At 42.4% G+C, this 20,046-nt stretch overlaps 1 protein-coding gene and 1 long non-coding RNA gene across 5 annotated transcripts; one reads left to right on the forward strand and one right to left on the reverse strand.

Annotated features, from left to right (window-relative positions):
* Nucleotides 1-3,062: 3,062 nt before the first annotated feature.
* Nucleotides 3,063-5,884, reverse strand: LOC133894741 (uncharacterized). Of its 3 annotated transcripts, XR_009905510.1 has the most exons (7): nucleotides 5,431-5,884; nucleotides 5,283-5,343; nucleotides 5,114-5,180; nucleotides 4,973-5,018; nucleotides 4,574-4,900; nucleotides 3,310-3,383; nucleotides 3,063-3,227 (listed from the first exon to the last, which is right to left on the reverse strand). It is a non-coding gene; the product is annotated as an uncharacterized LOC133894741 (long non-coding RNA). The 3 variants fall into 3 exon arrangements; XR_009905508.1 differs by lacking the exon at nucleotides 3,310-3,383 and having other exon boundaries at nucleotides 3,065-3,227; XR_009905509.1 differs by lacking the exons at nucleotides 3,063-3,227; nucleotides 3,310-3,383 and adding an exon at nucleotides 3,433-4,120.
* A 10,926-nt stretch (nucleotides 5,885-16,810) lies between these two features.
* Nucleotides 16,811-20,005, forward strand: LOC133896296 (chromatin remodeling protein EBS-like). 2 transcript variants are annotated; one of them, XM_062336871.1, is made up of 5 exons: nucleotides 16,811-17,027; nucleotides 17,137-17,479; nucleotides 17,580-17,648; nucleotides 18,573-18,711; nucleotides 19,584-20,005. In XM_062336871.1, the coding sequence occupies exons 1-5, from the start codon at nucleotides 16,955-16,957 to the stop codon at nucleotides 19,617-19,619; spliced, it is 660 nt and encodes a 219-aa protein (XP_062192855.1). In that variant the 5' UTR covers nucleotides 16,811-16,954; the 3' UTR covers nucleotides 19,620-20,005. The 2 variants fall into 2 exon arrangements, with proteins under 2 accessions (XP_062192855.1, XP_062192856.1); XM_062336872.1 differs by lacking the exons at nucleotides 18,573-18,711; nucleotides 19,584-20,005 and adding an exon at nucleotides 18,173-18,560.
* Nucleotides 20,006-20,046: the final 41 nt, after the last annotated feature.

Genomic DNA, 20,046 nt, shown 5'->3' on the forward strand with positions numbered 1-20,046 from the left:
ATTTTTTTGACAAAAACATGTCATTAAAATTTTCTTTTATCTAAAACTCAAACTCAAAGACAGTAGAACACCCTCTGTATCCTCTTTGAATGCAAGTTAAAGAAATGTGGCTTGTAAATCTTGTGAGGATAAAGATGCTACAGAACCTACTGCTTCAAAGAGAGAAGTCCCAAAAATTTCTACCATTTCTTTGGATAAAAAAAATGAATGCTACCTCAAGGTTTGTGCAGTTCCAACTACCGTTTCTTCCACAAAATCCTCAGATCTATCACCGTCAAAAATCTTCTATACAAGGTATTTCGCAACTATCTCAACCTATTGCATTATAATTTTCTCCTGATTTTTGTATTCTACGAAAAAAAGAGAAAGCTCTGTGTACTCCTATAATACTTTTCATCATGATATTCAAACTCAATTTAGACACCCCGATGGCTCAACCAGTAACAAGATTGCACATACATATGTGTTATTTTAGATGTTCATATTTCATTTAACATACAGAGATGCAAAGAATTTTGATGCATTGATAGAGGAATTAGGGAAGGATAATTGGGTGTGTGGGGGGGGGGGACAGAAATGCAGTAAGAGAATGTCATGCTTTTAAAGGTGAGTGAATAATTGAGTTGTGTTATCATTACAAAATTCATGAATGTTTTCTATGGTACAATGCAAAATTTATTCCACCAACTCTAAATTAAATGTCTGTAGCTTCATACCTATGTCTCTTCCTTGATTACTCCCCTCGTCACACAGGTACCTCGGTGCTCGACAAAGTTTCATATTCAGTGGCAATACAAGTCAAATTTAAATATGAACATGTAAGTTGTGAAAAACTTTAGGGCGTTACTTTGACCGAAGTTTATTTATCTACTTGATGATCCTTTGATACAGTTATAAGACATTTTTTAGATACAAAGTAGTTTAAATACTGCATGTCGAGTTAATATGACATTTCTACATGCTTGCATTGTACAACTATGAATCAAATAAACTAAATGATGTCTTGGTAGACTTCTTTTTTATATAGAAATTCTGACAGACTTCATTTTTATGTTACTACGGATGGGTGCCAACTATGTTAAACTTTAGAGGGTTATTTTGATCGAAGTTTATTTATCTACATGATAATCTTGTGATAAATTATAAGGCATTTTTTAGATACGAAGTGGTTCAAATGATGCAGTTGAGTTAATGCTTGCATTGAACAGCGATAGATCAAATAAACTGATCAATATTCTGAAATACATCTTTTGTTGGAGAAATTCTGATAAGACCTAATTTTTATGTTACTACTGATTGATGCCAATTACTTTGTTCAGAAGAAGGACAAGCTTCCATTTGCTTCTCATTCAAGCAAATGAGATTAAACATGACCATTGATAAAAGGGACAATTACAAATCTATTAAACAACTGCATAATATGAAGCCAATAGGAAAAGGGCTCATAACAAATGCATGCCTTCTTTTGTAAAACAATTGATCATTCATGAAACAAACAATAATTTGATGTTCACTTCCTATCATTCATGCATAATATGACCTCTCTAAAATTGAAAGAATTTGAAATGTCCAAAGCAATAAGACCTCTATTTCTGAAGTCAAGTCATATTCTTCCTTTGCTTAGCAGGCTGCTAAAACTGGTTTAAATGTCCTAAGCAATAAGACCTCCGGTGCACATAAAAAATTCAAGATCATTCTAAACTGATTTATTTTTGTGTGATGGAATTAATTTGTTATTATGGACTCCATTTTTTTCCCTTCACTGGTATTCTGCAATTAAACTACATGTACATAAAAGTTAATAAGAGCAAGATGGAAAACTTGGCCACATGAGCCATTTGTCTTTTCCTCTGTGTTCTATTGTGTATATGTTACCTCAATTCATTATTATTGTAAAGTGTCTCAAGCAACGATCCCAGTGTATTTCTTACCATAATTTTCTTTTTGTCTCCTAATTCTTTGTTAAAATTTTCTACTCTATGAACTGTTCCTAGTAAAAACGGTTGCATACATCTCACAACTTTTACTAAACCTTTGGCTTTCTCTGCTGTTATATCTTTCTGACCATTAACCTGCTGATTTGTTACAATTTACTATCTAATTATTAATCAAATTGATACCATATTAGTTTATAATTATGCCTTTTCAATATTACTTGCACAATAGAAAGGCGGAAGTGCATAAATGATTCGTCGTCTACTTTGTGTAATTTTTAATATAATCTACTATGTATTTTTTTAAAGTATGCTTTATTCACTAGCTATAATATCATCGACAACATATAATATCACCGCGACATTGTACTTGTACTCTTTAAATGTATGCTTTTTTACTTTATGTAATTTTTTGTAGTATTTTTACCGCAGCTGCCTCCACCCCGCCCTCCCTCCTTTCCTAAGCACGACGCCTAAGGCCGCCAAAGCGCCACTGTTCCCTACCTCCCTGTGCGTCGACGCCGCCCCCTCCTATACGCGACGACGACGGCCTATGGCCCGTTGCTAGGGTGCGGTAGGCACAGGCAAGCTCCGCCCAGAGGCACACCACGTCAGATGGCGCAACGGGCCGGAGGGTTAGTGCGGCGACGGTGGGTCGAGGCCGCTCGCACCATACTGGTCTGGAGCGTGACGTCCAGCATGTCTCCTGCGGCTTCCCACTCGCTGCTGCGCCACCTGTGCTGCGTGGGCCCGGCAACCACGTGCACGCCGGACGAGGATCCTCAGCAGTACCAGCCAGTGCCGACTGGCAGCGGCGACTTCCTCCTTCTAGGAGAGGATCGAGCAGCACGAGCTCCAATGGGTCGGCCCCCGCCGCAAGTAAGAAGGATAATAAGATTGCTGAGGACAGGAGAAGCTCAAGCTCTGAGGACGACGACGGCGAAGTCACAGCCAGCAGCGATGAGGATCCTGCGGACCCAAACACGTTGACGAATTTCCGGATATGGGAACCGCTGAGGCAGAGGCTCAGGTCCAAGGGCATGAAGGCCACCACCTTCGATCTCATCCTCGACGGCAGCGATTTGATCGGCCGCTCGCGCACCGGCTAGGTGAGAGGCCCTTTCAAAATGTGATAATTCACTAGGTGAGTGTCCGTGCGTTGCAACGGGACTAAAAATTACATAAGATATTTACATTAATGAAGGCAATCACACGCTTGTCTTTTATCCCCTAATCGTAGCTGAGAAATCCACTGGCCATCCAATTGAACCATAATGCATTTAAAATTCATACCTACAATGAACAAACAACCCTTATAAAAACACACGAGCACATAAATAAACAACATACTTATCATCTGCAAAGTTGAACATACGCAAACTACAATCCTGACTGCTCAGCCCCATCCTTGTCCTTAATCCTTCTACAGAACCTTCCCTACCGCCGTCACTGCACAACCCGCACCGTAGAGAAGGATTGTAATTATCTTTTTTTTAATGAAAACATTATTTCTTCAACAAAATATCAAAACCCATCTCCACAACTCCCTCCAAAGTCTTAATTAGACATTTTTCAAACCTAGTATCATTTGATCAGCCAACCAGGCAGCCACTGCCACGACCATCCATCAAGTATAGCCACGATTCCATTTCAAAAATAAGAAAGCCACTTTTAGTATACCCCTTTGGTTTCTTCACTCCAAATCTCCAATAATAATGTGACCAAGCAGCTCTATTATTTGCAAGACATATGCTGACTTCAACATCCAATAAATGGATGGGTCAATCTATAGTCGTCCAATTTCAAAGGATAACATTTTGTTTCAGGTACAGGTCCAAGAAAGTAGTCCCGGACAAACAAAGAGCAAAATGTAAAAGAACTACACCAAAAATCAAAGATATAGCTTAATGGCTTAAGAAAAAGCAAAAGAAAGGTGAAGAATCAATAGCTTAAGAAAAAGCAAAAGAAAGCTAAAGAATAAGTAAATATGAAACGGTCTTTATAACCAAGTGCTGCTGGCAATTGAGAGTAGCAATTGAGACATGCAAACGGTCTTTAATTCTTTATCACCAATTGAGAGGAGCATAATACGGTCTTTTTTACTCTTATCTTCAACTGCATACCATGCCCCTATCATTCATGCTAGAATAAGATCACAATTTACAAACGGTCTTTATCACCAAGGGCTGCACAACGATTAGACATGTAAAATATTATTTCTGCATTAGGGCAGCAGAGCTGCATAAAAAAAACGATGGAACCAGAAGATAACTATTGCCTTTTTTTTTTTGCGATTAACTACTGCCTTTGTTTCAAAAAAGAAAGGACAATTACTACCGCATGCAATTGAGAGTAGCACTGGAGTATCACTTGTGTCAAGCAAAAGTTTGATAGTATTGACTTCGGTTTTCAACTCAAGTAAGAGTGGATAAGCCTCAGCTTCAAATTCAAGGGCTTCACCATGTCGTATTTTATTAAAATGAATACAAAAGTTAATTAATTGTTTTACCAGTTGGCTCAACTCTCCATTAGAGAATCAATTGCATGACGAATGTAAAAAAGATGTCACCAACTAACATGGAACCAACATGAAGCGTCAAACTCAACGCAACCTTCTGGTGATCAACTTAATGGCTTACCTTTGGAACTATTGTGGTGCAGATGTGCAAGGTTTCCTTAACGGCATCTTGAGTAATTTGATTGAGATACAGGCATACAGCTTATTTCTTCTCCTCCGCCCAACATGTGTGAGTCGACGTAGCCATATCAATCTGCAACTTGTCAACAGATTATGCTCCCAAGAGACATAGTTGATTTCAAGAATAGTTAGAACAATTATGCACCAGAGTAAGCAAAATGCTTAAAACAAAATGATAGTTCCTGAAATCTTCTGAACAATATAAATTCCAACGAGACCACTCAATGTCAGTGCGAGGCATGATTTCAGCAAAACCATCAGAATGTACCTGCACAAATTGCAAGCAAGAAAATTTAGGAGGCGACTCCAACAAGCATGGCAAACAAATAAAGGCTCTCACCTCCTTCGGATCCATTGGCTCCGCAAACACTCCGTATGTATCCTTCCTGCAGAATCAAACAGTAGCCAAAAGAAAGAGCTCATCAAATCTTAAAGCAACAAAATCCATTTCGCACTGGCGTCAAAGATGTCAAACACACACTTCTGCAGCTTGTCGAGAATCATATCCAACCTCTTCCAGCCCGGCAGTGGCGTCGTCCTCGCGGTACCTAAGTCCAGCATGAAAAAAAGTTATTTTTTTCACTGAAAAAGGCGCTCGAAATCACAACATCAAACGAACAGAGGTCGAGCAAATATCAAGCAAATCGAACCTGGCACCGGCAGCCGCTTCGTCCGCGTCGCGCTCGCGACGTCGCTCCTCCCACCGCCAACCTGCAAGAAGAGCAGATCTAGCGTTAGCAACCAGTTGCACGGTGAAGCAAAGGCAACGGTGGCGACTAATCCAGCGGCATGTTCCACCTCGCGATGCCGAGATCTGTCGCCGCGCTACTCGATCAGGTGTTTCTTTGGCGGTGGGGGCGGCGCGGTGAGGGGCGACGCGTGGGGAGGAGTTGAGGTGGGCGCGGCGTCGACAGCTAGGCGCGCAGGGCAGAGCACGCGGGCATTGGGGCTTTTGGCGGCGTCGATCGGCCAGAGAGAGAGAGGGGGGGGGGTGGAGACTGGAGCGATGGATTTGTTGGGGGCTGGAGAGAGGGAGGTCGCAGGGGAGCGGAGGTTGCGGGCGGGGTCAGTGGGAGCGTGGAGGTCGCGGGCAGGGCAGGCGTGGAGGTCGCAGCACGCGAGCGGGAAGGATCTGACGGACGATGGGGGAGGGCGGAAGGATCGGGCGGGCGACACAACGAGCAAGTGGACGAAGGTCGTGGGCAGAACAAAACTGACGATACATGGATTACTGCTTTTTTAAATAGGAGAGATTAGGTAGATTTGCAGGGTGTAGTTCTTAACGCGTAGCATCAGTAGCTGTTTGAATTGGACTGTGATGTACCTGTACACTTGATTGCTTGCCTAGTGAGAGATATGGAGCAATGTTTATAGGCATTTCAGTAAAATTATGGTACCTGTCGACTTTAGCCAACGGGTTGTTGCGTTGCTGTTCTTATTGCGTAGCTTGAACACGAGTAAGGTCATGATCCATGATCAGGCATACGTTAGCTTGGAGGGGAGGGGTTGTTCCTGTCAGTCAGCTAACCCTTCTCTTCAGTATACGTTAGCTTGGAGAGGAGGGGCTGTTCCTTTTATATTTAGTTGGAGTTGTAATTGGCTAGCATTGTTCTTTCCTTAATGCTGAAATAACTCAAAATTGACAAATGAAGCATCTAATTATCGTGTTTTATCCATTTGTCCAAGTTCCAGCAAGCAAGCTTGCAAATTTACCATTATATAGCAATGAAAAGCGATGGTAAACATCACATATTTTTTAGGGGTGTACATATCTTTGTGGATACCGATTGGATTTCATCAATTTTGGGCTGTTTGCTACAGGGTGCTGGCCAAATTCAATAAATATGCATGAGATTTTGGAAGGATGTTTGGTTGGTTTATTGAAATCCAGTGGGCGAAAACATAACAATAAATTTGTCCATATTCTGGGATTATGGACTCCTGTACCAGCTCTCCCTCCCTCAGTTCAGATCCTTCGGTTGCTGTTGTTGGTTGCCTCTGCTGTCCTGATACATGTGACAATTTCCTCTGTATGTTTTCATTATAATGGTACATCAATGTTTCATATTTTACTTTGCTAATATGTGTGTTCTTAAAAGATTACAGTAGGGGTTCTACATTTTAAGAGTTAAGAGTAGCCAATCATCTGTTTGTTTGGGATACATAATGCCTGGATAAGGATAGGAAAGACACTGCAAAGTGTTATTTTCTTGAGTATGCAACAATAGATTTGATTGATTCGGTTCATGGAAATTGATTTGGTTTTTGTAGGGCAAAAAGCAGTTCGACATGGATTCTGTCTTCGCAGTTAAAACCAGTGTTAATTAGATTTTCTCCTCTAAACACTACTAGCATAGTTCATACAACTTACACCATCTTCTTCTATTTCATCAAAACCCTTGGACCTCTTTGTTAAGTGCCCCCTGTCTACACAAATACATGGCCCATCATCAGAATAACTGTCCACCAACACTCAAGTTGACAAAAAATTTATACTTTATACTGTTTTTTCTGAACTATCTTAATGTTTGCTATTGGCTCATTCTAGATTGTACATCAGATGCGATGTTTGGTCTTATTAAACTTTAGAAAATAATGCAAAGACTGTAGCAGTTCATGAATGCACCAAGCTAAGGTGCCTCGTTTTTTGGTAGTTTAATGAAATGACTGGGATGAGTATTCATGAGTTGATGATGTTTCATGAATTGACATTGTTGCTAGAAGTGCTGAACACTGAATTTAACAGACATTTGTGTTTGCTCCTAATAACACTGATAGCATATTCATTTGTGTTCCTTCCATATTGTTCAATATTTTATAGGATCAGTTGACTGCTCAAATGCTCAATTCTCTGTGCAACATTTGTTCCGTATGTTAGGAAATGCAGAATCCATTGGTCACTGGATAATCCTGGTAGTTTCTCAAAAGATCTCAAATGTATCAAAAAGATCACTTCTGTTTGATCAATTTGATGATGATTTCCTTGATATACATGACAATATATTCATCATGTAAGTTGATTCAATTCATTTTGATTTAGGTACAGTAGAAAAGTCTTGGCTCTTTAAATCAATCATGATGGCCCAATGTATTCATTTCAAATTTCTCGCTTTAGAATAGATATTTGACTTCCTTAGTATTGAATAATGGATGGAATCAAGTTCACACATGATCTATTTCCTGATGCACAAAAGTCCATATACAGAGAAAGTGAATAGTCTGGGTCTTAGTATGTATGTATTTGTAAGACTGCATGTTTTTAGTTTGTTTTACTCTCAATTAAAACAAACTCAGTTATCTGCACCATAATTTCCATTTTTGTTTTTTGGTGTCCCATTTGTTGGTACTCATTGTTGGAATCTAAGTCAACGAACAACAGGGAATGCCTTCGGTTAAGAGGGAAAGCCGAAGGCTTTGAAGTGCGACACGTATCCGAGGGGTGAAATAATCTTAATTCATCCGTCACCTCAGTTATAGTGCTAGTCTATTTATAGCCCGTACTCAACCATTCCACGCTATGATTTACAGCTTCACCCCCCTAACTGCCACATTTCCGGCATATTCTCCACGCTATAAATATGCTCCACGCGGTGGCTCGATTTTTACCGCTTGAACTCGCTGAAGCTGCAGCTCTCGTACGAAGTCTCTCACAACCACCTCTCTTTCCGAAGCCCAGTGCGAATGGCTCCGAAAGGCAAGGCAAAGCGTCCGAAGACCTATTGGATTGGAAAAATCTAAGGTTGACGATGAAGTCCTGATTGGACTAGTGAGAGGGGGTTTGATTAGTGATGTTTCGAAGGTTATACTCCCGAGGGGCCAAGAGACTTCGAAGCTCGAAGATGACGAATCCATCGTCTCAAAGGGCGGCACTTGAGGCCTTCGCCAGGTGCGCGAAGCATCTGACTACGCGTGATCTTGTAGAAGAGTTCGTGGCATCCGTGGTATGGCCCCTTAGCCGGGACTGGACCATCCCGGAATTTGGTGACAAAGGGCTGGAGGGACTCTGCCGCCCCCATCCTATTTTCTGAGGTTTCACAGGTATTATCTTTTATCATGTTCCTAACTACACTTCGACTTTATCATTTGCTTACATTGCTTGCTTTGTGGCAGACCTAACGGTAGCCGAAGTGGAGGCTAAGGCCATGCTGCTGCTCGAGAAATTTACCCAGAGCGAAGCCCAGCTCTGCGCTGACCAGGGGCTTGGGCGGCGACTTAACCGAATTTTCGAGTTACGAGGTCTTTCCTATAAGGACATGCCGAAGGTGACCACGCCCTTACCGGGTAAGGGCGGAGAGGGCTCCCCGACTGTCGATGCCGGCGGAGAACCTGCCGTGGGCAGCCAGAGGAAGCGAAGAATCGCAAACCCTTCGCCGCAAGGGGGTAAAAGGAAGAAAGCACTTGCCCTAAGGAAGAGACATCGCGAAGTGGCCTTCAACGACCCGCGCAAGGAATTGACTCCTGAGGGCTCAATGGCCATTCAAGCTGCGCCCCTTCGATAGGAGCCTCCAAAAGGCACATAGGATCTTCATTCCTCTTCGTCGAAGTCGTTCTTTTGTGCGCGTATGGATCTTCCCACGCTAATTCTCAGTGATGACGACGACGAGCCTTCGGATCCACGCGTGACCGCTGAGCCAGCGGTGGGGGAAGCTGAGGCCGAAGGAGCAGAGAATGTTGAAGCTAGAGCTGAATCGGCGTCTACCTCTTCGTCTTCGAGTTCCTCCTCTAAGGACAAGTCGGGGTCGTGGTCGTGTTCGTGGGTTCGATCCCCACGGATGGCGCCAACTGTTGGAATCTAAGTCACCGAACAACAGGGAATGACTTATATTTATATATTAAGAAGGAGAAGATATTACAAACAGAGAAAGATTAAGTATATTTATATATTAAGAAGGAGAAGAAATTACAAACAGAGAAAGATTAAGGGGGAAAAACAAAGTAAAGCCAAGAATTTACATATTGTTCTCGATCCATTGAGATTGCATATGTTGGCACCAGCAGTGACCAGAATCCACAAAAACACCTAAATCTAGACAAAAAGAACTTCAAGCTTTACAGGAATTGAGCAATTCACGATAAGGTGAGAAAGGGAAACCATCAATAACCTATATCAAACTTACCTCTCACATGCTAGCACTACTCTAGGATTAGGAATGGTCAGCCAAGACACAGTATGGCACCTATCCACTGTCTCATCCGACCCACTTCAATGTGGTGACAAGATGTCTCATCTCGCCCACTGTCCGTTGTGCGATCAGGAGGTGGAGAGCGTGCAGCACCTGCTAACATCATGCGTCTTCACGAGATGGCGAAGAAACTTTTTTTCTGTTGAAAACGCAAGAGAGCTGCGTTTCATTTCATTAAAGAGGAAGAGAGATAAAATACAACACCAGTTATAGACACCGGTAACCAAGAGCACACACGCGTTACACGAATTAAAACAAGACGACCAGGAGAAGGATCCTATAGAGGGACTACCCTGACCATAGCCTCTGGAGCTCTTTAGGCCCAACCGCACACCACAAGGTTCCTTCCTCCTCCAACTTCCTCACCACGACGTCCATGCTAGGCGCAGCACCGGTAAAGACCCATACATTGCGATGCTTCCAGATCTCCCAAGCAACTAAAATTATGAGGGAGTTGAGACCCTTCTTTCACTCCTTGTCGACCTTTTTAATCATGCGGTTCCACCAGCTAGAGAAACAGGTTGTATTAGGCTGTGGACTTAGGGCTGTTTGGTTCTGGGCCCCAACAAGCCAAGCCAAAATTTGGCCAGAGGCCAAATCAGGATAGTACCAAATTTTGGCCACTAAAATGGCGTTTGGATTGAGTCCAAGTCAAAATTTAGTTGGCCAAAAATTTTAGCGAACGATTTGGCTACCCGAATTTGCCCAAAAACGCTATAGAATAGTTTTGGCCAACCAAATTTTTTCGGGGCATGACCAAATTTTTGCCTCAAACCAAACGGTAGACAAATTTTCAGGGCACGGCCAAAATTTGGTTTGGCTCCCTTTGACCCCTAACCAAACAGCCCCTTAGAGCCAGCAGCCCGAGCTTTTGGAGAATAGTAAACCGCACTTGCCTCGAGAACACACAATCGGCCATTAGATATTGAATATTCTCATCTGCCTGATCACAGAGAGGGCAAGACGCTGGGTGCGGTAGCCTTCGTTTGGCCAGTCTATCCGCAGTCCAACATCTTCTCAGGATTGCTAGCCAAATTAAAAAAACTTGCATCTAAGGGGCGCCCAACTCTTCATATACGTCTCCAAGGTGCAAATCTAATGGACCCCTCAAAGAAAGCCCCATAAGATCACTTACAAGTGTAAACTCTTGAGCCAGAAAGCTTTCATGCATGCTAGTCTTGGACGTCTTGCTGGAGCACGCACGAACCCTTCAACCAGGTCCCAAACCTGGAGATATTCCTCTAACGCCCTAACAGAGAGAGCCCCTGTAATGTCAACCACCCACCTTCTGTTCTCTAGCGCCTATTGCACCGTCCTTTGGTTGATAATGCATCGAGGAACAAGCACAATGAGGTTTAGGGCAAGCTCTGTCAGTGCCTTCCCATGTAGCCACTGGTCGGTCCAGAAATTGGTGTTCGAGCCATCACCAACCAAGGTCACGGTGGCCATAGCAAACAAAGCTCTCATATTTGGATGAACATGTAGTTGCAGACCTGCCCAAGGCCGAGAAGGCTCCATCTTCCGAAGCCATAGCCATCTCATGCAAAGAGCCCAGCCAAGGGTAGCCAAATCATGAATACCTAAGCCACCAAATTGGATCGGCCGGTGCACATCCCGCCAAGAGACAAGACAATTACCACCATTGGCATGTTCCCGCCCTTTCCAAAGAAATCCCCTTCTCCTCTTGTCAATAGCTTTGAGCACCCATTTAGGGAGGTCCATAACCATCATGTGATATATGGTAGAAGCAGTAAGGACAACCCGAACCAAGGTTAATCTTCCAGTCTTATTCACCAAAGAAGCTTTCCAAGCTGGTAAGTGATCATCCACCTTGTCCACGAGGGGCTGTAGCTCACCTTCAGTAGGTTTTTTAGGGGACAAAGGGAGCCCCAAATATGTACATGGGAAATTATTTACTTGACAAGGCATCTGATCTTGAATGATAGCCATGCCATCCTCGTTGCATTGAATTGGCATCACAGAGCTCTTAAGAATATTGATATTGAGTCCCGAAGCAGCGCCAAACACCTTTAATACTTGCTTAATCAAGTCCAGGTCTGCAACAAGTGGCCTTAGGAATAGGACCATGCCATCAGCATATAAAGAAACCCGATGTTGTAGACTCCGAGCAGAGAGAGGTTGCAAAAAACTATCCTGACGTGCTTGGCTGATTAGGGAGCTTAAAACATCCATCACTAAAATAAAAAACATGTGGGAAAGGGGGTCTCCCTGCCTGAGACTGCAGCGATGCATGATCTCCTCTCTTGACACTCCATTTAAAAGCACCCTAGATGAAGTCCAAGACAGCAAAATGCACAGGAGGTTACACCATCGAGGACCAAAACCCAAACTTTGCAGCACTTCCAATAAGAACGTCCAAGAGACTGAGTCGAAAGCTTTGGATATATCCAACTTGAGTATTACATGTGGCTTCTTCTTCCTATGCAAGCATCTTGCAATTTGCTGCATAAGGATGAAGTTGTCTTGGATACACCGACCTCAAACAAAAGCACTTTGGTTTGTTGAGACCATGGAGGATAACCTTGTTGCAAGTCTATTGGCTAATATCTTGGCAACTAGCTTTGAGAAGCTGTGGATCAAACTTATGGGACGAAAGTCCTACACTTGGATAGCATCTATTTTCTTGGGCAAAAGAGTAGTGAAAGCGGTATTCAACAATCTAAGCTTAGAGCCTTGTCCCTGCTGAATAGCCAAAAGAGCACTCATCAAGTCTTGCTTACTAATAGGCCAGCAACATTTATAAAACCTATCGGGTAAACCATCGAGACCTGGTGCCTTGTCTTGTGGCAGCTCCTTAATTGTTGCCCATACCTCTTCTTCCATGAAAAAGTCATCCAGTGCTTCTAGCTCAAAATGATGTGTATGAAAACTGCTAAGGTCTAGAGTGATGTTTCTTTGCTCGATCGTACCTAGCAGGTTAGAGTAAAAATCAAACACCGCCGACTGTTTGTCTTCCTGACTAGTTACAACTTGATTATCCACCAAGATCTTGGCCACAAAGTTCTTTCTTTTCTTGTATCTAGAGTGGTGATGGAAGAAAATGGTGTTAGCGTCGCCTTCCCTTAGATAAAGGATATGAGAGCGCAATCGTGTGATAGTCTGCTCAAGGGAGGCCAACCCGAGATAGTGTTTCTTCAACTTTTTGCAGCCATTCCTCTTCAAAAGAAAGCTGCCTGGAATCCCGAGCAATCTCGATATGGTGGAGGACCTCTTATACCATTGCAAGTTGGGTTTTAATGTTATCGACCTTCCTTTGGCTCCAACTCTAAAGGCCCCTGCTCAAACGTTGTAGATTGATATATAGCCGCTCAAAAGGATTTGTCATTGTTAAAGGGGCTTCCTAGTTCTACTATACTGCATCCTGAAATCCCTGCAGATTTGGCCAAAAACTTTCGAAGTGAAAGCGCCTCTTGCCTCGAGTGTTGACATTGAGTCCGAGAACCAAAGGGCAATGATCTGAAACAGAAGATGCCGAGCTCAACAATAACGAATCTGGGAAGATCCTCTCTCAGTTCACCGAACAAAACACGCGGTCCAACCTGACAGGCGTTGGGGACTCCCGCTCGTTCAACCAAGTGAACTTGTGACCAAGCAAAGGAATCTCCTTGATCTCATTATCATCTAGAAAATGGCGGAAACAGCCCATCATTGCCCTATTGAGATTGTCGTTGTTTTTATCTAAGGCCTGATAAATTAGATTGAAGTCCCCAGCCACCAACCATGGGCCATCACACAAGGCTCGAATGTTGCGTAATTCTTGTAGAAAATGTAGTTTCTCCGTGTCTTCTTGGGGACCATATACCCCTGTAAGCCACCAGTTTTTCCCTCTTGTTCAGCAAACTGAACTGTCATCGAATAAGCATCCACCTGAGAGCAAATCGATTGGCACACTACTCCTTTCCAAGCGACAATGATGCCTCCCCTTGTACAATCAGCAGTAAGCAAAATATGTTGATTGTACTCAGAACCAAAACCGTGAGGAGATGAGAAGAAAAGGAAGCCACTTTCATTTATTGCAAGCAAACAATGTCCGCATTGGAAGAGAGAAAAACATCACGCACTGCATTGCGTCGAGCAACCTTGTTGAGACCCAGAGCATTCCACACAAGAATGGTAGATGGATTCATTGAAACCAAAAAAGAAGCGACCAATAAAACTTAAACTCACACTCAATCATGAGACCAACAGGTCTTCCTCAGAACTGACTTCATAGGCTTCGTCAGATGACCAACCAAAGATGGCCACCAAAGCTGTGAGATGTGCTCGGGACAAGGAGTTCTCAAAGAGCCTACTATACATAGCCTGAGCTTCCGTTGTGACCTGTTCTAGATTAGAGATGAACCCCAAGCTTTTCATCACTCTCCTTTCTGAATCTGAGGCTTTCGGTCCTAGTGACTAGGGTCCGACACCAGCAATCCTTCTGTTGTGACTAGGCAAGGAGGTAGGTGCTGGTCCTTTGTTTCTTCTCTTTTGAAGAACGGGTGGAGGCAGCACGACGTCCACAGGTTTGGAGATTTGCAAAATGAATTCTTGAGATCGAGACACACAAGGAATGCACGATGAAGGTGCTTTGGGCATGGATGCCGTCATGGGCATAGTAGTAGAATCGCATCTCACACGATGCCTTTTCCTAAAGTACACATGCAGAGGTTTTGTAACTATTGGAGTGACGTCCCCAGAACTGGCAATGCAAACATTAGGCACAGTGTACCACGGACATTTGTTTTCAGAAGTAACTGCATCTGAAACATGAGGCGGGGACCTAGCAATCAAGAGTGGGAAAAGCACAGGTGGTAAGAAAATGTTGGACGGAGAAATAAAATTAACAGGACCACAAGGATCTATCAAACCATAGAAAGATACACATGCAGCCCACAAGGATCATCCGACCCAGGCCCAATAGGAGATCCTCTGAATCGGGTGGTGAGGATGCAGCACCGTCGGTGATGAGGCTGGTCCTTCTTTGCGGTCCCTGGCATCAATGGACTCGTGCGCACCAATAGGAGCATCCACCAACATGCAGTACATGGTGTCGGGGGTGGCCTCCCACTCCGGATGCTCGGAGGCTCCATCCTCTTATGCATGGTCTCGTTCTTCTTCAGGCTCCTAGAGAACAGCTTGGTTGTCTGTGTATGCCTTAGATGTGACTGAGCTCGCATTGAACCCAATGGGTGGCTCTTTCTGTGCACCTAAAAAGAGGTTATTAGCAACTTCATGCAACATCTGGTCACAGAATGTTGTAAACAGCTACAATACGTTGTCTTCGTTGGATTGAATCACTTCCTAACTGTAGTCTTCCTGATATAACAAGAAAGATTCAGTATATAAATTAAAACAGTGGAGTGAGAATATCAATTGCTCTAGAGTTTTCACCAGCATTATCTAAAGTAATTGCAAATATTTTATTTGTGATACCAAAACCTTCTACTTGTGCTATGCATTATGCAATATTTTCACTGGTATGTGTGTGTTCAATCAATCGAAATCCTATTATTCTCTTTTCTAGTTGCCAATCATTATTTACAAAATGTGCAATTTTATTAAGATAATCCTCTCTATCCCTACTCGCCTATATATCTGAGGTCATAGCGATGAAAAAGGTACATGTTTGCAAAAGATCTTTAAGCTTACCACGACACTCATTATAGTACTTAATAAGATCTCTAGTTGTTGTTCGTTTAGAAACACTATAAAACTCTAGGATTATAAGCTTACTTAATGTAATTTTCAAATACATGAGACTCACCGATGTTTAAAGGAAGATACACTCTAGCGATGAAGCGGCAAAGCTTTTTTCAAGCATTGTTAAGGTCATCATCCCAATGATAAATAAAACTGTCAGGGTTGTACTGTAGCATCGTCTGCGTTATGCTCACTCCATCCTTTTGTTTGCAAGTTGCAGCGTGCCTCTTTACGTGCTCTTTTCCACCTGTAAACTTTGTAGATAATTCATATTTTGTATATATTACACTTAGCATATCTTACTTTGACACTTTCTTATTCTATGTAGACCTTTTCAAAGTCTTGCCACAGTGAGGATGTACTGAGTTTTGATCTTTTTGCGCTGGTGCTTGATGACACATGTGTACCTGTAGAGCCTGACGATGGAGCAATAACTACTGTTGGAGTTTCACTTTCATCGCTGCCCCTTCCACTGTTATCAACGGGTGCATAGTACCCTTCCATTCATTGAACAAAAAAAAAACCATAATCAATGGACTTATCATGATCCATGAACTACAATTTTTTTTAGAAATATTAAGACTAGAGCAATAAAAAATATTAAGACTAGAGAAATAAAAATATTTAAAATAATAAACTTAAATGTAAAATATGTACCTTGATTTCTTCAACCAAGCTGGAAACCGGATCTTGAATTTTTGGATTTTTAGCAATAGCTATATAGAATTTGTCAAATTATCGTTAATTCGTAAGAACTTGAGAGAAGAATAAGAGGAGCATATAGGAGAGCTAGCAATATTTCTGGTGTGGAATAGGGAGGGGCTGGTGCCCTATTTATAGGTGAAGTTTGGTAGTTTTAAATTTTTTTTATATTATTTATAGCTCACACCGTTAAAATGTCTACTTTTCCAAAATAAACATGTTAGACAAGCTAATGGTGTCCCCTGGTAGGTATGATTCTAGCTGAATAGATCGTGTCACCCGTTGGTCAATAAACCATCGTACCCCGTTGGGTCAGATTATATCTGAATGGGTTAATTATGTAGACTCATTATTTTAGGCTATAACGTACCAACCTATGATATCATATTTGGATCTTGAATCGATTTAATTGACTATCCCTAATATTAAGTCCAAAACTCGACTCAGATTTAATCTAGAAATCGAGTGAAATCGGCGAGTCACTTAAAACTTTACTTTCGCTAAACTGCTTATTTCTTATAAAAAATCATTTAATATAATAGATAATCGTTGTTACTGACATATAGAGCCACTTGTTTGCTACTCTCCCGCATAGTGAGAGGAACCGGTTCCCCTTTTCCCCGTTTCCTTCTACAACGAACACACTCCGCGACCAACGCTCGCTTCCCCTTCCCGTTTCTCCTCGCCTGACTAGGGTTTCTCTTTCCATCCTTCCAATCCCTCGCTCCCCGTCCATGGCGAAGACCAAGCAGGGCAAGAAGGACGTCGATTCATACACCATCCGCGGAACCAACAAGGTCGTCCGAGGTACGTGCCGCCATCCCCCGCTCCCGTCGCTGCCGTGTGCGTGTGCGTGTGTTTGCGGCGAGGAATCTGATGCTGAAGCTGATGTCGATGCAATGTCCTTGCTGGGAAGTGGGCGACTGCGTGCTGATGCGGCCGTCAGACTCCGACAAGCAGCCGTACGTGGCGCGGGTGGAGAAGATGGAGGCCGACGGGCGCGGCAGCGTGCGGGTGCGGGTGCGCTGGTACTACCGTCCCGAGGAGTCTAAGGGCGGCCGCCGGCAGTTCCACGGCGCTAAGGAGCTCTTCCTCTCCGACCACTTCGACTTGCAGAGCGCCCACACCATCGAGGGCAAGTGCATCGTCCACTCCTTCAAGAACTACACCAAGCTCGACAATGTCGGACCCGGGGACTTCTTCTGCCGATTTGAGTACAAAGCGGCCACCGGCTCGTTCACCCCTGACCGCGTCGCCGTGTACGGAGTTCCTCAAGCGGTTTCTCATTGATGGTTCCTTTCTGTGAGTGCATTGTGAGCTTGCTTGCCTGATAATTTGGGTGTGTTTTTCTGTTTCAAGGTATTGCAAATGTGAAATGCCGTACAACCCAGACGATCTCATGGTACAGTGTGATGCCTGCAAAGACTGGTAAATTTGTCTCATACATTTGCAATTCACATTTTACTGATGATTTCTTGTGTTGTGCCTATTTAGTGCTTGTAGAAAATGCAGTAATTTCACATTAGTTTTGCAGGCAACCACTTTGCAAAAAGTGTTTGGCATAAGCACATGGCTATGGTTTTGAGGAATCCTTGCTGTCACTGCTTGGTCCTAAAGTTAAAATGGATAATGATCACAATATGTTTGTTATTTTGTCATCCATGCATCTTTAGAAAGCACATATTAGGATGCATTATGATTTGAATCGCCAAGGATGTTAGGAGAGGTGTCTCTAGCTCTACATGGTCTCAAATTGGACACAATCTAGGAATTGAAATTTCCCTTTTGTCACAAGGATCACTCCATTTCATCTTAAATGCATATTATATGCAACACTGTATACAAAGTGATGCTAAAGGATTCAGGATTGTATGCTGGAATATTTTGATTTTGTAGCAGTATAGCCTATAGCTAAGGTTGTTTTGGTCCTGACAGCTTCTTCATTTGTGCAGGCCATAGTCTGTTTCCATGTTCAGGATATTCATGCCCCATTTTGTTTCGAATCTTTGTTTCACCAAGGACAATGTTCAATTTCTCTATTGCTTCAAGAGTTGCTTTTAACTTATAAAAAACTTATTGAAATCTTATGAGAATCATATATGCTTATTGCCAAAGAAATGTAAAATGTGGATGCATTCTTTTGAGATGATATGCGCTCATGTTGCTTGAAATATATCCAGATTTCCTTCCATTGAATCTTTGTGTTCTCAGGACTCATGTCCTTGCAAATAAATATAGAGATACCATTTTGTAAAGCAGTTTAAATTTTGACTGCCCTTTTTATGCTGCCATTGTTCTTCTATAAGCATATGTTGTTGGGCTCCTGCCTTATTCATATCCTATAATACACAGGTTCCATCCATCTTGCATGGGTATGACCATTGAGCAGGCCAAAAAGCTAGGTCACTTTGTTTGCTCAGACTGTGTGAAAGAAAATGGCTCAAAGAGACTTTCAAATGCATATGCTACTTCACCAAATTCTGAGCCCAAGGTAAGCTAATTGTTTGTTCTTTATATATTTTTGGGATGATTATTTATTTTAATTTTTTAGATAGTTAATCTCAATTTTTGGACTCTTTAGGTTATATGGTCCGTTTTTTATGGTTTTTTTTGGGAATTATTTTTTATCTCTTGGCATTTTTTTGCCAACAGTTTCATGTTCATCATATAGTAATGACTTGGCAAACGTTCAGAAGGCATTTCTGGTTTCTTTATTTCTTTTGAATGAAATCCCCTGAAACATATTCTTTGAATTTGCACCATGTCTGGAGTGAAGCCATGGCTTTAGTGCCTTGAGTGGTATCTTAAATTTTTCTAGTTTTGCACTTTTGTTCTAATGCTCATATTTCTTTGGTGGGGCTTTTGCTTTCTGCCCCTCTTCAGATAGTTCAGATATAATTATTATCTCGTGCTTATTTCTAAGTCTTCATGGACCGGAGCTTTATGCCATTGGTAGAAGCTGTATTAGGTATCTAGGCTGCTTTTGTTTGTGCCTGATAATTATCAATGGGTTAAAAACTATTCAACCTAACTCCATAATTTCCCCAAAAAAAATCATGCATAGCTCTGACAGAAGTCTGGATCTTTACATGTCTCTTAATGTTTCCTTGAAGCTACAGTACGCGCATAAAAAATAAAGGCAGTAAATCTATAATTTTCTGTGGCTGCTACCAACCAGCCAATGTCCCCAGATTAATACAACAATATGAACCTATATTATATACTACGTTTTTGGTAGGCACTGGACATACTGTTTTACCCTTCATCTTTGCATTTTAGTAGCAATTCAACCACACAAATACTTGGTCTTGTACTACCTTCCCGCTAATGTATGTTTGTTCTCTTTTGGCTCATCAATTGTAGGCTGAATCAAAAAGGCAGAGGAGGCAACAACACTGAGTACAAACTTGAATCAGCCCTCCATTGCTGTTGTGAAAGTGGATGTGTACAGTGCAGTAGAACGAGTGTTTGCTGAACCTGGGCTTCGTTGCCTCATGACTCGTCAAACATCATTGTTGTACTGTTGGGGGACAGTTTTGTTCGTTTTAGTCAGTGTGGCATGCTGTTGTTCGACGGTGTGCCATCGTTGGGTAGGGGAAAGAACAGTCACGGTGATGACTTGCCAACCTAGTAGCTGTGAGTGCATTGTGTTAACTTAATTCCTGTCAACAATTCTTCCGTTGGCTGATAATTCAAATCATGTAGCTTCTTATAGATCTGTTATTGCCAGAGGCAAACATGAACAAATGTTGCCCGCTATTGCTGCCGGGGCTGCGTTTACTGTTGTTGTTCCAAGGTTCTCAGTTTTTTGTTGTTCTAGGGTTTT

The sequence above is a fragment of the Phragmites australis genome, chromosome 16 (assembly GCF_958298935.1).
Source record: "Phragmites australis chromosome 16, lpPhrAust1.1, whole genome shotgun sequence".
Lineage (NCBI taxonomy): Eukaryota > Viridiplantae > Streptophyta > Magnoliopsida > Poales > Poaceae > Phragmites > Phragmites australis.